Below are 12080 nucleotides of genomic sequence, written 5' to 3'. Positions count from 1 at the left end.
ATGTGCTTTTTTATTTAGGTTGCAGCTTGCTAAATATTAAATATACATCATCCGTAATGCGTATACATACATACATAGACTGGAGCTTCAGGCTCTGCCAAACTTTGGCGGGTTCTCTCTATCGTGACACGGATGCGTTGTTCCGTTATTTTTTGTATAAGAATTAAGCCTATTGTTTTGAACAAAAAAGAACAAACCCATCATGGCAAAAAATGGCGTCGCTATTGGAATTTGGGGGAAGATTAACTACAATCTAATATGTTCACGCCCAGATTATAAAAATCCTTTTGTCCCGCAATCAGTGATCTATGTTGTTACCGGTTTTCACGCATCTTTTGAAAAACCCGAGGCAGGTTAACAGGAAGAACATCGAAGGATCCTCAACGGAATTTAGATTTAAAGGGCTCGAGAGTTCGTCTAAATGTCCCAAAAACCCATTTTTGATATACCTGGATCCTTTATTTTGAAATTAATGGCCACTTCGGAAAGCAAAATATCGATTGCCAATTGGGTCGTTCAAATAGGCTAGAACAGTTACTTTTTTTTAACTTTCTTTTTACGTCCTTCTGCATTTATTGGCTATTTGGAGCCTTTTCATTTTCAGGACTTTTGACCTGCGATCAGTCCAAAATTTAATTTCGCCGGAATTTTCGTATGTAGCGTATCTGAGCGACACTTAAACGAGTTTACGCGTACCAGTAGTGCTTGACACACCGTTACCATAAAAAGCTACCTGCGGACTAAGTAGGGATATTATAAAAATAAGAACTGACGGGGTTATGTCCTAAATTGAACCTGAAGTGAACCATTTCTCTGTCACGGAAAATGATTATATTAAATCAACATAACCGTCACGAATGACACCTCTACCATATGTGAGAAATTTTATTAAATATCTGTTTTTGCTTAGATACAGTCCTAGGACCGCTTTAAAGAAAATTCGATTTAGACGCCTACCCTGCATATGTATATATACATCTTAAAGGGACGGGCAATCTTATTACGCTTACAGCATACACTTATACTGCCTGTTATATAATTTACAAAAATTAGAATCACTAATATAAAAAGTACACAATAAAAAATTATGGATTAGCAACTGGAATAATCCAACCATATAAAATAATATACGAAATGTATTTCTTTTACTTTAAATCATAAGTATTTTCTATGTTATTCTCTTATTATACCGTTGTATTTTTCAACTGAATTTACAACGGACTGCTTAATTTACTGGATGTTCGAAAGGTCAAGCAATTCTATTGGATACTAAGCAGAGTTCCACGATAAAGATGGTAGCTCTCTATTAAATGTAGGCTAAATATGTATAATATTTTTGGGGACAGAAAAAAGAGTAACGAAGGAAAACTTCAGATGGAGAAATCTGGCAGTTTCTGAGATTATAAGCGAATTTTGATGTCTTCTGAATTCATTTTCTAGATGACTCTCTTTCCCATTTTAAAATACACCGCCACATCAGGATATATATTTGCAGGAAAAAAGAAAGGAAAATCGCGTAATGGGTTACTAGCTTTACTGTAAAGCTTCGGTACCCTGGTGTCAGTTTAACCCAAGATACTATGCCTGCAAGTATTATCACTTGCCGGCAAATTATATTCGTCTAAATACAGCTATGCTCTGAAAAGATCTCTACGTTTTGAAGTGACGGCATTATTCTGCATGATTCCTCTCCCCGCCAGAACGCATCATGATTTAACGGCCATCTTATGTGATGACTCCCATTTTGGGTATTCTCATAAATTCCTTTAACCAGCTTTCCCGGATTTGGAATACATAAAAGAGATGACAAAGCTTTTTGACGACGAAAGACACAGTGATGATGAATCGGCGAATCGTAGTATTCGGAAGCTACTTATTTTCTCTGGCCAGACTTTTATATTATACTATATAGCTCTATTATTAAGTAGGTTTGATTTTATTGCGATTATCTTCAATACATCAACAATTTTATCTGTAGCTTGACCTAAAGCTATGCACAATATTTGCATCGTGACCGAAATAAACACGAAGATATAAACTGAGGGCGTGCTCTTTGTTAGTTATTTAATTTGGGACATTTGAATATGATAAACAATAATACCATTTGAAAAATGGGGATAGCGCGGTTCAATTCAAAACCTTCCCTGATGACTGAGACTCACCTTAAATATGATACATTTTAGATATGTGAAAATTCCTTTCTTTATATGTTTTTGTAATTGTTTATCTTCCAAAGTTGTATGCGAGCCAAGGTGTTCACTCGAGCTCTCGTAACCTATGCCATTTGCACATAGTTTCAGCCTAGAGTTCAATGAAAGCAGTTACATTATCTAGTTTGAATACGTTCGAAAAGAGATTTAACTATGGTTTAATTTTGCTATCACGCAGTTAGATACTGATTATGAGCATTTATTAGTTCGACAAGGCGGTATATGGCGACCCGATTTCTGTACAGACCCGGATTGAGCTTGTTACGAATACAATAACATTAATTCACCCTTGATCGTATATATCGAAGAGCATGTTTGTGTAAAAATACACAACAACAACAACAACAACAACAAAATATATATACACAGGACCAACGATAGCAATTCATTCGTACGGCCCCTAAGTTGTAACATGCATAGACTTAGAAAGTTTAAAAGTCTGCATAGTTACTTAGCTTACTTCAGCACCAGTTTACCAGGCTCCCGCACGCCTGTATCAAAATCCGGAACCCTTCGTAGTATTTATTACAGTTCCCCTCGCACTTATCGCAAATACACCCCTTGCTGGGTTTATGAAAGCGCCCGTTCGTACATAATATGTTGCAGAAGCTGTGGATCACGAAACGGACAACTACGTGACGGTTTGTCCGCTCCTGCTTCTTCCAGCCATTGTTCCTGATCGCCTTCGTGTCTATATTCACTATATATTTCGGCTAATTTTCGCTCCCACTAACTGCGACACTCAGAGGAGGTTTTCGTTGCAGGCAATTTAAAATGAGACCTAAGATTCTCTATAGAAGCCGGAATGTCGGCAGGCGGGTAAACTAGTCGATCTCTTGCTGTTTGAAGGCTTAGGGCACGCTTCAAGAAAGAAGCCTTTATTGAATAGTTCGAGATTTCCTACTGTAAAGTCGACCAAATTATATTTACCCCTCAGGCAGTTACTAGTGTCACTTCGAATAGGTGAAGCTCTATCCTCAGGAAAAGGCGGCTTGGAATCCTTCTGCGATGTAGAGATAAAGAGATAGATGTAGACAAAGAGACGAACAGTGTGAAGTATGGAAACCTGTCACAGGGTCAAATCCTGCGAGAAACAGTATATCGCCAGATCGGCTTGTAACTGGTAATTACGGGCCCAGTTCGGACCCGCTGCTTTATTGTATTATAGGTTCTCGAGAGCCTGCAGAACAAATTTTCGCAACAGACTTTCACTCGAGCTGGCTGCGCTCTGTCGTGAATTTCTTATCACTGACCACAAATAAGAATGGCAGCACCCCAGAGATCGTATCACTCGTCGAAAATATGCCAGCGAGGTGATCAATTCGTGCTATTGAGCTTATTAGACACACGATCCATTCACGACGTGTTAGCTATTTGTATGGCCACCGCTGCTGTTTTCGTACTTCCCAGCATCTTCAGGTATTTCTTCTGCTGTATTGCATATGTTATTCGGCTGGTTATTATCTGCAGCGTAGCGATCAGAGGCTAAACTGCGGGCGGATCATTGCTAGCAGTCTGAAAGTGTTCTGGGCGATAAAGATCATGGCATTGTATTTTCTGGGTATGACTGAGCAACTTCGACAAGGTGTTGTACGTAGCTCTACGATTTGTTGCCCTGACTTTCATTTGATTCCACTAGAGAAGCTCAGCCAAGGCGACCCTCAGAGTTCTATATGTATGCATGTAAATGCAGTTTGCAGAAAATCACTCATTAGTATACTAATTATCTTCTAAAAGGCGATTAAAAAAATCTTCATTTATAAATACATTCAAAATATGCTTTTTAAGTAAATTGTTTCTACTGAAGGATACATCTTTTCTCGCCATTTTTTTTAGGAAGACCTTGTTGGCCGGTATTTGCCGCTTACTGGAATTGGAATTCCTGGATATGTAATGCCTTATTTACCGATAAACGAAAAAAATCTTTTCATATTCTTTTGCATGACGAGAGTAGTGGTCGGTCACGGCTGAGAGCATTGCAAGATATCGTCTTTGAAGAAAATCACTCCAGATTAACTTCGTACCGATTTGATGCGTCTCAACGTCTGAGCTAATTCCCCTTTAAGAAGACTATTTTTGGGTGTTCAAAGGTGAATACTATTATATAGAGCTATTTCCGCGGTTTAAAAGGCTAAAGAAGTTCATTCAAACTCAGAGTGAATTATTTCAGGACTATATGCGCATTCAGTGTTTAATAACTTCACGTGGCAGGGTGTGTCGAGGTGCGGAATTCTCACAAGAGCGAATAGGTTGGAAACAGAAGTTTATTCCTGCCTACAAATTCTGAGCCTTGCGAAAGCGTGCTAACTTTTCTCACGGACGAAGTTCGATTTACTGGTCGATATAAAAAAAAAGTTGGAGCTTCAGTACTGTTACCTAAATATAAGCAAACATCGATTTACTACAAGGAGGGCCACGGGATCAGTGCTCTTAAATGTATCGTGTTTTACTCTCGGATCACTGCCGACGTTCTCTGACTATCTCTCTTGGAAGACGGGATCAGACTGTCGACTTAAGGGCTGAGTCGACGTGCATGAAAAAATGATGGAACACACTTTTGCGTTTCGCGGAATGTGATCATTACGAGCCATTGAAAACCTGCGGCCTTCCAGGTTTCGAGACGACTCGCTACTATGTGCCTGCTGCCGCATCACTTAAATAAATGTCTTAAGTTTTACGATTGCTGTTGCTGCTGCCGTTGAGCATTGCGTCAGACAGCTGATTTTTAACTTGGTTAGGGGTGTTGTATATACATATTTCTAACTTCAGAAATTTACAGGTTATCACGGGATTATTAACACACCCCCCAATGTTCAGCATTCCATAGAACCTTAGTTCTCCTTCGAACAAGATAAACACGCCATCTGAAAGACAAAATCATAGCGTTGGCTGTTGTATTATAAATGTTATTGGTTAACGATATAGTGAAGTGCTTTGTCAGGGGAACCGGGCAAAAACTAGAAGGACCAAACGACCTCTTTGTTTTTGGCGTCCAGAATTTCAGTTAATAATTTTGAAGTCATTAGAAAGAAATTAAGTTTTTTTTTTTAGACTAAAGTGAAAAATAGACAACTAATTTTCAAGAAACTAATTCTCCATGTGAGAATAAACAGTGAACTGTTAGGCTATTAGGCATCAACATGACCCAACGTATACATTGTATCGTGTGAATCCTTCCGCTTGTTACGACCTATGCATTTCTAAACGCCTGCAGTAAGCTACGCTCTGTTTCTATATCCGAGGGTAGCAACACTGTCTAACTTTTTTGGCCGTATTCTCTTCTCAAGCAAACCGCCTTGCCAGCAGCTTGCAGCTGCTATCTTCTAAAGACATTGGGGACAGGAGCTGACAACCATTGTGACAACGTTATTTGGGCACACCCACTCCCCATCTTCATCTTGAAGTCGCTGAGAAAATTCAAATTTTCTTTCGACTTTACACCTCAAGCGCAACCAGTAGCAATTCGGTATCTCATTCCTTGTTTACTCGTTGCGTTCACGTACCTCAGCCAGCATTGGTTCTCTAGTCTTTCCACATTTGAGCACTTACCCCAAGCCCATATCTCGAACTGCCTTGTTACGGACCGTTTCCGCCCTTTACTTCAAACGGGAAGCTGCAGAGCCTCTTCGTCTCTTTCCTTCTCATGTCAGAGTTTGTTGTTACGACTAGTGCTATTACTGAATGACATTACAGATGGCGTAAAAGCCGGAAGTGAATCTTCGAATCTGCTAACAGCTGGTGCAGCGGGTAGGGCCTAAACCGTGTCTGGTGCAAACGGCTTCCAGGCATGGCCACTTCTCTAGGGGAACTCATGTCGATGGACGTGGAGGCATTGAAATCGGCATTGTACGCGGGGGAAGACATAGTGATGACCGCATGTGGTGAAGCTTTTCGCCTTAGCGAAGTGGAACCGAGTGGCTCAAAATGCTCCGAGCTTTCGCATCGAACGACGCCTCCCAACTGACGGTTGACTGACAATATCTCCGCTAGCTTTTGTTACCTTCGACGTTTCGGAAATGGAATGTTCCTGATCAGCTGCCTTTCCAGAGGTTTTGTTGGAGGAAAGTAGTAACTCTGTGGGCTTTGCGGTGTTAGGTTTCTGACTTTAAGTCCTTTTCAAATAGGCTTCATAACTAATATATACAGAGATTGTCGATGACATTGCATTTGACGGAGTATACAGGGGGATCTCCATACCTAACTTCATATATATTTTTGTAACGCATTGAATTATTCAAAGTTTTCAATATACGTGACGTCTTGACGCTCTGTACCATCGACTGAAGCATGACATCCTGCCTCGTATGCGACAGATACATTACCAATGGTTTTTCTGAAGGTATCTCATCGATTTTGGAAGATTAGGTTCTCATAGTTAGAATTGCTCAGATAGATATATGAGATTGTTGTTAAGCATAGTGAGTTCCTAAGCGGACGTCGATGTATTTGGAACAGCGTTTCGTAATTCTTCAGCATTCCGACTTATTTCTAAATAGCGTGATACTATCTTATAGACCTCACTATGATTGAATTGGGGCAAATTCTCTCGTCAATTTAAAATATCGTTGTTTCGCAGTGTAGCCACGGTCTACATGGTAGCCGCATCGTATTTCGAACGGCTGTTTTAACGTATTTCATAGATTGTGAGTTGCAAGATTGTTTTAGTGCCTAAGCCAGATCCTCTGCTTGTGTATTTATTCGTACTAACACAGCGAGCGATGCCACCGGCCATCGACAGGTTACGCAAGGTTGTCTCGTCCGGCAGTAACTTAATAGGCTCCGACAGTGGTAAGAATTATCGCCTACTCCGTCGCTAAAGCTGCACATTTTTTTGGCGTATTCAATAATTACATATCGAAAGAACAATTATCTAACATTACGTTTTGTACGAAGTTTATGGAAAATAGGGGTAAGTTGAAGGCCTGCCGTGCTCACACTACATAATGACTACACAAAAAAAATCTTCGTAGCATAAACAATAAAATTCTTCCTCAAATGCAGGCAAGCAAATATTTCACACGAGACAACTGGCTACCAGCTGAAGGAAGAAGGCAACTTTAAATGATCTGAGATAGACTACGCCTCTATCAAATAACGGTACACGTACAAACAATGCCGGTCGTTCATGAGATCGCAGACACTACTAGGTGTTCCGTACGGCGTCACTATCCTAGGATGAAATATTGATCGATTATAATAAAATATATTCTACAAGTTGTTTTTCGTTGAATAAGGTTAATGTAATAATGAATATTTGATCAATTTTCATATGTGTAGCTGAGGACCTGAGGAAAGACCCGAGAAGCCTATGGAAGCTACGACTGAAGTTGGCGTTAGCAGTAATGCTTGTGGCTACCGTTATCTCTGCTCTAGTCGTGTTCTTCTCAATTAAGCAGTAAGACTGACAACGTAGCTGTTGTCGTTGTTTTTGCTTGCAGTAAAAGCTAAATTCGAAGACGACCGCGCTTTTTTTGGTAGTTTAAAATTCAGTATTTGAGAAGCTTTTGGTGTTTATGTGTGAAGACAGTAGCCGAAATTAGTCTTAAGAAGAATCGTAAGAAATGCTTGCTTTTTTTTTTTTTTTCTAGCCAAACCGTACCCAAACACGTTGCTGCTAAACAAGCGTAAGTACGATCTTCCATGAAGCTTTTTCGTGCCTGGCAATATATCAAGAGTATTGAATTTGCCCATGCTAGTATAATGTACTGCATAAATAACGCGTTTGATAAAAAGCCAAAAGTATTTGTTTAGCCGAAGGCCTGAACCTTCTAACTATTGCTGTATGTTTTACCATTGTCTTGACAAATTTGTTATGAATTGATTTTTACAGACATGCCAAAATTCATCCCACTAAGAAGCTACCGTACGTATTTTTGATTGTTTCAATAATCGGCATTAGGGGCCTAGTCCTAATAGGCCTTGGAAAGGATTTTTCTAGTTTTAACAATAGCTAGCGTCAGAATCACTTTCTTGTCATAACGAATAATTGACTGAGGGATACGTTTTGCCTTTCATCTTAATTACTATGAGTGAATGCAATTAATTTTCACAGACGTGCCGAGGTTCATCCTGTTACTAAGTCATCGTACGTATTTTTGATCAATACGAAAATTCACTTTACTTTAATACATTTTTTCTAATTTCGACAAAAGTATCGAGAAAAAATATCTAAAAGATACTGAGAATAATACTAGGTATTTTTTTTACAGATCCACTGTGCCATCGGCAGTTTCCTCGAATTCTAAGAAAAAGTAAACTTTGCTCACGATAATTATATCATTAGCGCTCAATTAGGTTTAATGTAAAGGACAGGACAAAGCTTGCTGTGTCCTGTTCACCACGTAAAATTCTAGGATAAACCATGTGTCGATTTGCTACACTGAATAGCTAATTTTAATAGAGTGCAAATAATTCAGATCTATATTTTTGATAATAGTTCTAATTTGTTTTCGTGGATTAGAAAAATCCCAAGCCATAGGGGTTTTTTTTTCTTTTTCTTAATTAGAGTGTGTGAACTTTAATTATCAGTACATCCACTAAGCCACAAAAAAAATCACCGGCGGCTCTAGGGACAAAGATATCATAACTATTACACTTTCAGAAAACGATAGCTCTTGCTCCTCCGTATTCATTTCGAATGCAATTGATTTGCAGACATGCCGAAGACCATCCCATTACAAATTCACCGTACGTATTTTTGATCAATATAATAAAAATCGAAAAAATATGATAAAAATGTTAGGTACCAACATTTTTTTACTAATTTCAATAAAACTATTGACAGTTGACTGAGATGCTAGCGACACTTCTTTTTTCCTCTTCTACAGATCCCTGGCACCTGCAACTCCCTCGGATTCTAAAGAAAAGTGAACTTGGCTCTCACAATATCTATTTCATTAGCGTTTAATTAGGTTTGATATTAGAAAAAAGGCGATGCTTATGGGCCTTGATGTACCCTAAAATTTCGCTGAACATGCATCGATTTGCTACGTTCTCATTAACCGATTGAAAGTATTGAATAGCTAGTTTCTGCTTCAGCAGACTCTCTCTGTGTGTCTGTGTACCGATTAGGATAAAATCAGGCACATGAGGCACGCGAGTCATCATCTTGATTAACGATACCAATCTAGCAATGCTGTAGAACGTACTGATGGAAAATTCTATCAAGCTGCTCCCTAGCATTGTAACTTGTAGACAGATGACGATAGTCGATCGTCGTTTGTCTACAATCACGGAGTATTGAAAGTAAGTCATACAATAATATGAGAATCATATATTAGCCGTATAGTAAGAGAGAAAGCGAATAGCATAACCCAGAAAATAACGATGATGAATCAATCTTCTGGGTTATGCTTGATGCGTACATGTCAACCTGACAGCTAAGTGCAATGGATTCGAAGGCCTGTAGACATACATAGACTGCTCTGGCTAAGTTCGGTCATTACCGTGGGATTAACAAGTATCTTTTTCCAGCCAACCCAATCCGCAAAGCTCTATAAAGGATCTTCTTAATTCTGTGGCGGACACGTAAGGTCTTTTTTAGAACATATTCTTTCTTTTTTTTTTCTCTGTAATTAGTATCTAATATTTTGCCCTAAGGCAATCCGACGATACGCCTTATGCTATTAAAACCGTGCTGATCTCTGTATATTTTATCAACTACGAACTTCTTGTAATCGTGCACGTCATTTCCGGGGTGCGAAGTTAGGTTAGTATGCAATAACTTATGTCGAACTTAGCTCCCCCTAATGTCGTATTGAGCTCGTCGAGGAAAGAATAATATCGAAGGAAGAAATGACGAGAATATTCTTTCAGCTGGCCCGATTTATGGAATTCTCCAGAGGATCTCCCTGATTTTCTGGAAAACGAGTAAGAACTTTCGATTCGTTCTGCTTTGACATTGTATAACGTATCCTTTGCTTTCGTCGACAAGATTCAGGCTCAATTTCATGTATAGCTATTAAAACGCTTAATGAGAAGCATGTACAGGTTTTTGCGTTTGCGATTTGAATTTCAATAAACTCCGTTTTTTTTGGAAGGCATTTTGTTTAAGCAACGCCAACATTTTGATGTTATCCATTGCCAGGGAGCACAGTAAACAAGAAGTACATCGAAGTATTTTGTAAATCATTTCAAGACCCCAGAAGTTATGTTTGGCTACGGGAGATATTCTAATGTAAGTGTACCTAGGAAGGTAAATGCTATAGTAGTTCTTGGCTATTTGAAAAATCTAACTTCGTGTCGGAATACAATGGGATGCTGAGGCTTGCTTGGTAGTACTTTCCAATTTTCTACGATAGTCAGTAAATATTACCCTTCTACTTTGATGCTAAAGCTACTAAAGATGGAGTATAACATTTGGCTAATAAATAATACTACCCAGCGCGCAGTGCTTATGCGCTAGCTTTTTTGGCACTGATATAGCTTAGGTCCCGTCCCGTCTTGCTTTTAGCATCTGACACAAATTTGCGCCTATAGTGGATCCTGCCATTTATGCTGTGGTTATAATAATATGAACACCAATATGTATAAGCCAAGTTATAAGTATCTTAATCGCTACAGCCATTTTCGAAATTATACGAACGCCCCTACACATATTCGAAGTTAAAACGTAACATCAAGTTCTTTTATCTTGCAAGCGATTCGTTCTATTTAGCATATTCTATTTATTTAACTTGTTCTCTTTGAGGCTGTTTGTTTGTTACCTATAGGTAGATTGAATTAATTGCTTGCCCCCCGTTTACCCAAAGGTATGCCTGATTGATTGGTTGTCAATATTCGTCACAAAATGCGCGACTCTATTATACGTGCAGCGAGGTGCGCGATTATGATCCAGACCAAATAGGCGCCTTCAGGTTATTACGTCAAAAGATCATTTACGTCAATGGCACATTGCCAGTGAAAGATAATTCTAAGCCAAACAGCGAGGATTCTGTTGATTGCGAAGATGTATAGATACGTCGATTTATGAAGATCTATACGCCGAACAGTATCATGGGGATGACTATAAGGTATATTATCTACTGGGATGTGCATAAGTTACCGTACCTTTTACGTATCTTGCATGTTAATTGACTATGTATGTGCCCCGAATTTTTTAGCCTAAAGGGCAGCTTCATAGGATGCGCTGTTATCGATAGCCGTTTAGCGAAACCGTAATTGCAAATTAAGTAGGTCCAATTTTTTTTACCGTATGAGTCTTTCACTTGCGGTGTTTTTTTTGCTTAGCTACAGCCGACCTTGGCAAATTATTTATTTTAAGTAGCTACATAAATTGCTAACACGGTATTCATATTCGCAGGTTTTTATGACGGTATGTAACGGTCATATACAGTTATAATGGATGTCTCAGTAACGACCTCCTGAGTATCACGATTTCATCGACACGCTGTTGAGTTCCGGCCAGTGCATTCGAACGTCGGCTTTCGACGAAGCAAAGCAATGTTCCGCTAGCTTTATAAACATTAATAAAATTCCAAATAATTTCCAAATATATTTGGGTAAACATTTGAATCTCTTCTAGGTAGGCCTCAGGTACTCAGATCTCAGGAGAGCTACGATGGAAACGCAAGAAGAAACGAGTAGAAACTACAACTCCTTATTGTAAGACCTCTGGTCTTCTTAATAACTTCGTGCCGATTGCAACGTTGTTGGGTATTTGAACCTGCCTGTGTTTAATCTAGTTTCTAAGTTAAGCTACTTTCGAATTTCTAAGATGGCGTTGGATACCTCCACAAGGTTCACTGGGTCCAAATAAAACACATTATTGAACCTTGTAGATCCTTATATGACGTCGATATACGATGGTCACCGTTTAGTATAGTTACGTTTTCAAGGCGTAAGTGTTTTTGAAGCGATTTAATTCCGCAT

General features: G+C 39.0%; 1 protein-coding gene across 8 annotated transcripts; it reads left to right on the top strand.

Moving 5' to 3' along the window:
- Positions 1-6666: 6666 nt before the first annotated feature.
- Positions 6667-11703, top strand: LOC111244622 (uncharacterized). 8 transcript variants are annotated; one of them, XR_015321417.1, is made up of 13 exons: positions 6684-6998; positions 7488-7605; positions 7799-7834; positions 8041-8073; positions 8263-8295; positions 8420-8461; positions 8865-8897; positions 9038-9076; positions 9684-9737; positions 10026-10079; positions 10297-10386; positions 10961-11221; positions 11512-11703. XR_015321417.1 is itself a non-coding variant. In XM_086980442.1 (11 exons), exons 1-11 carry the CDS (start codon positions 6929-6931, stop codon positions 10260-10262), a joined length of 525 nt encoding a protein of 174 aa, XP_086836568.1. In that variant the 5' UTR covers positions 6674-6928; the 3' UTR covers positions 10263-10381. The 8 variants fall into 8 exon arrangements, 2 of the variants coding, with proteins under 2 accessions (XP_086836569.1, XP_086836568.1); XR_015321419.1 differs by lacking the exon at positions 9038-9076 and having other exon boundaries at positions 6678-6998; XR_015321420.1 differs by lacking the exon at positions 8420-8461 and having other exon boundaries at positions 6682-6998.
- Positions 11704-12080: the final 377 nt, after the last annotated feature.

Source organism: Varroa destructor, unplaced genomic scaffold (assembly GCF_002443255.2).
Source record: "Varroa destructor unplaced genomic scaffold, Vdes_3.0 BEIS01000002.1, whole genome shotgun sequence".
Taxonomy (NCBI): Eukaryota; Metazoa; Arthropoda; class Arachnida; order Mesostigmata; family Varroidae; genus Varroa; species Varroa destructor.
Note: the sequence above shows the minus strand (reverse complement) of the source record. Positions and strands in the feature narration are given on the sequence as shown.

Excerpts from the sequence above, each read along its gene's own strand:
- LOC111244622 (XM_086980442.1), top strand. The coding sequence starts at position 6,929 with ATGCCACCGGCCATCGACAGGTTACGCAAGGTTGTCTCGTCCGGCAGT. Across the intron at positions 8,074-8,262 it reads CATCCCACTAAGAAGCTACC|ACGTGCCGAGGTTCATCCTG; the intron begins GTACGTATTTTT and ends TAATTTTCACAG. Across the intron at positions 8,296-8,419 it reads CATCCTGTTACTAAGTCATC|ATCCACTGTGCCATCGGCAG; the intron begins GTACGTATTTTT and ends TTTTTTTTACAG.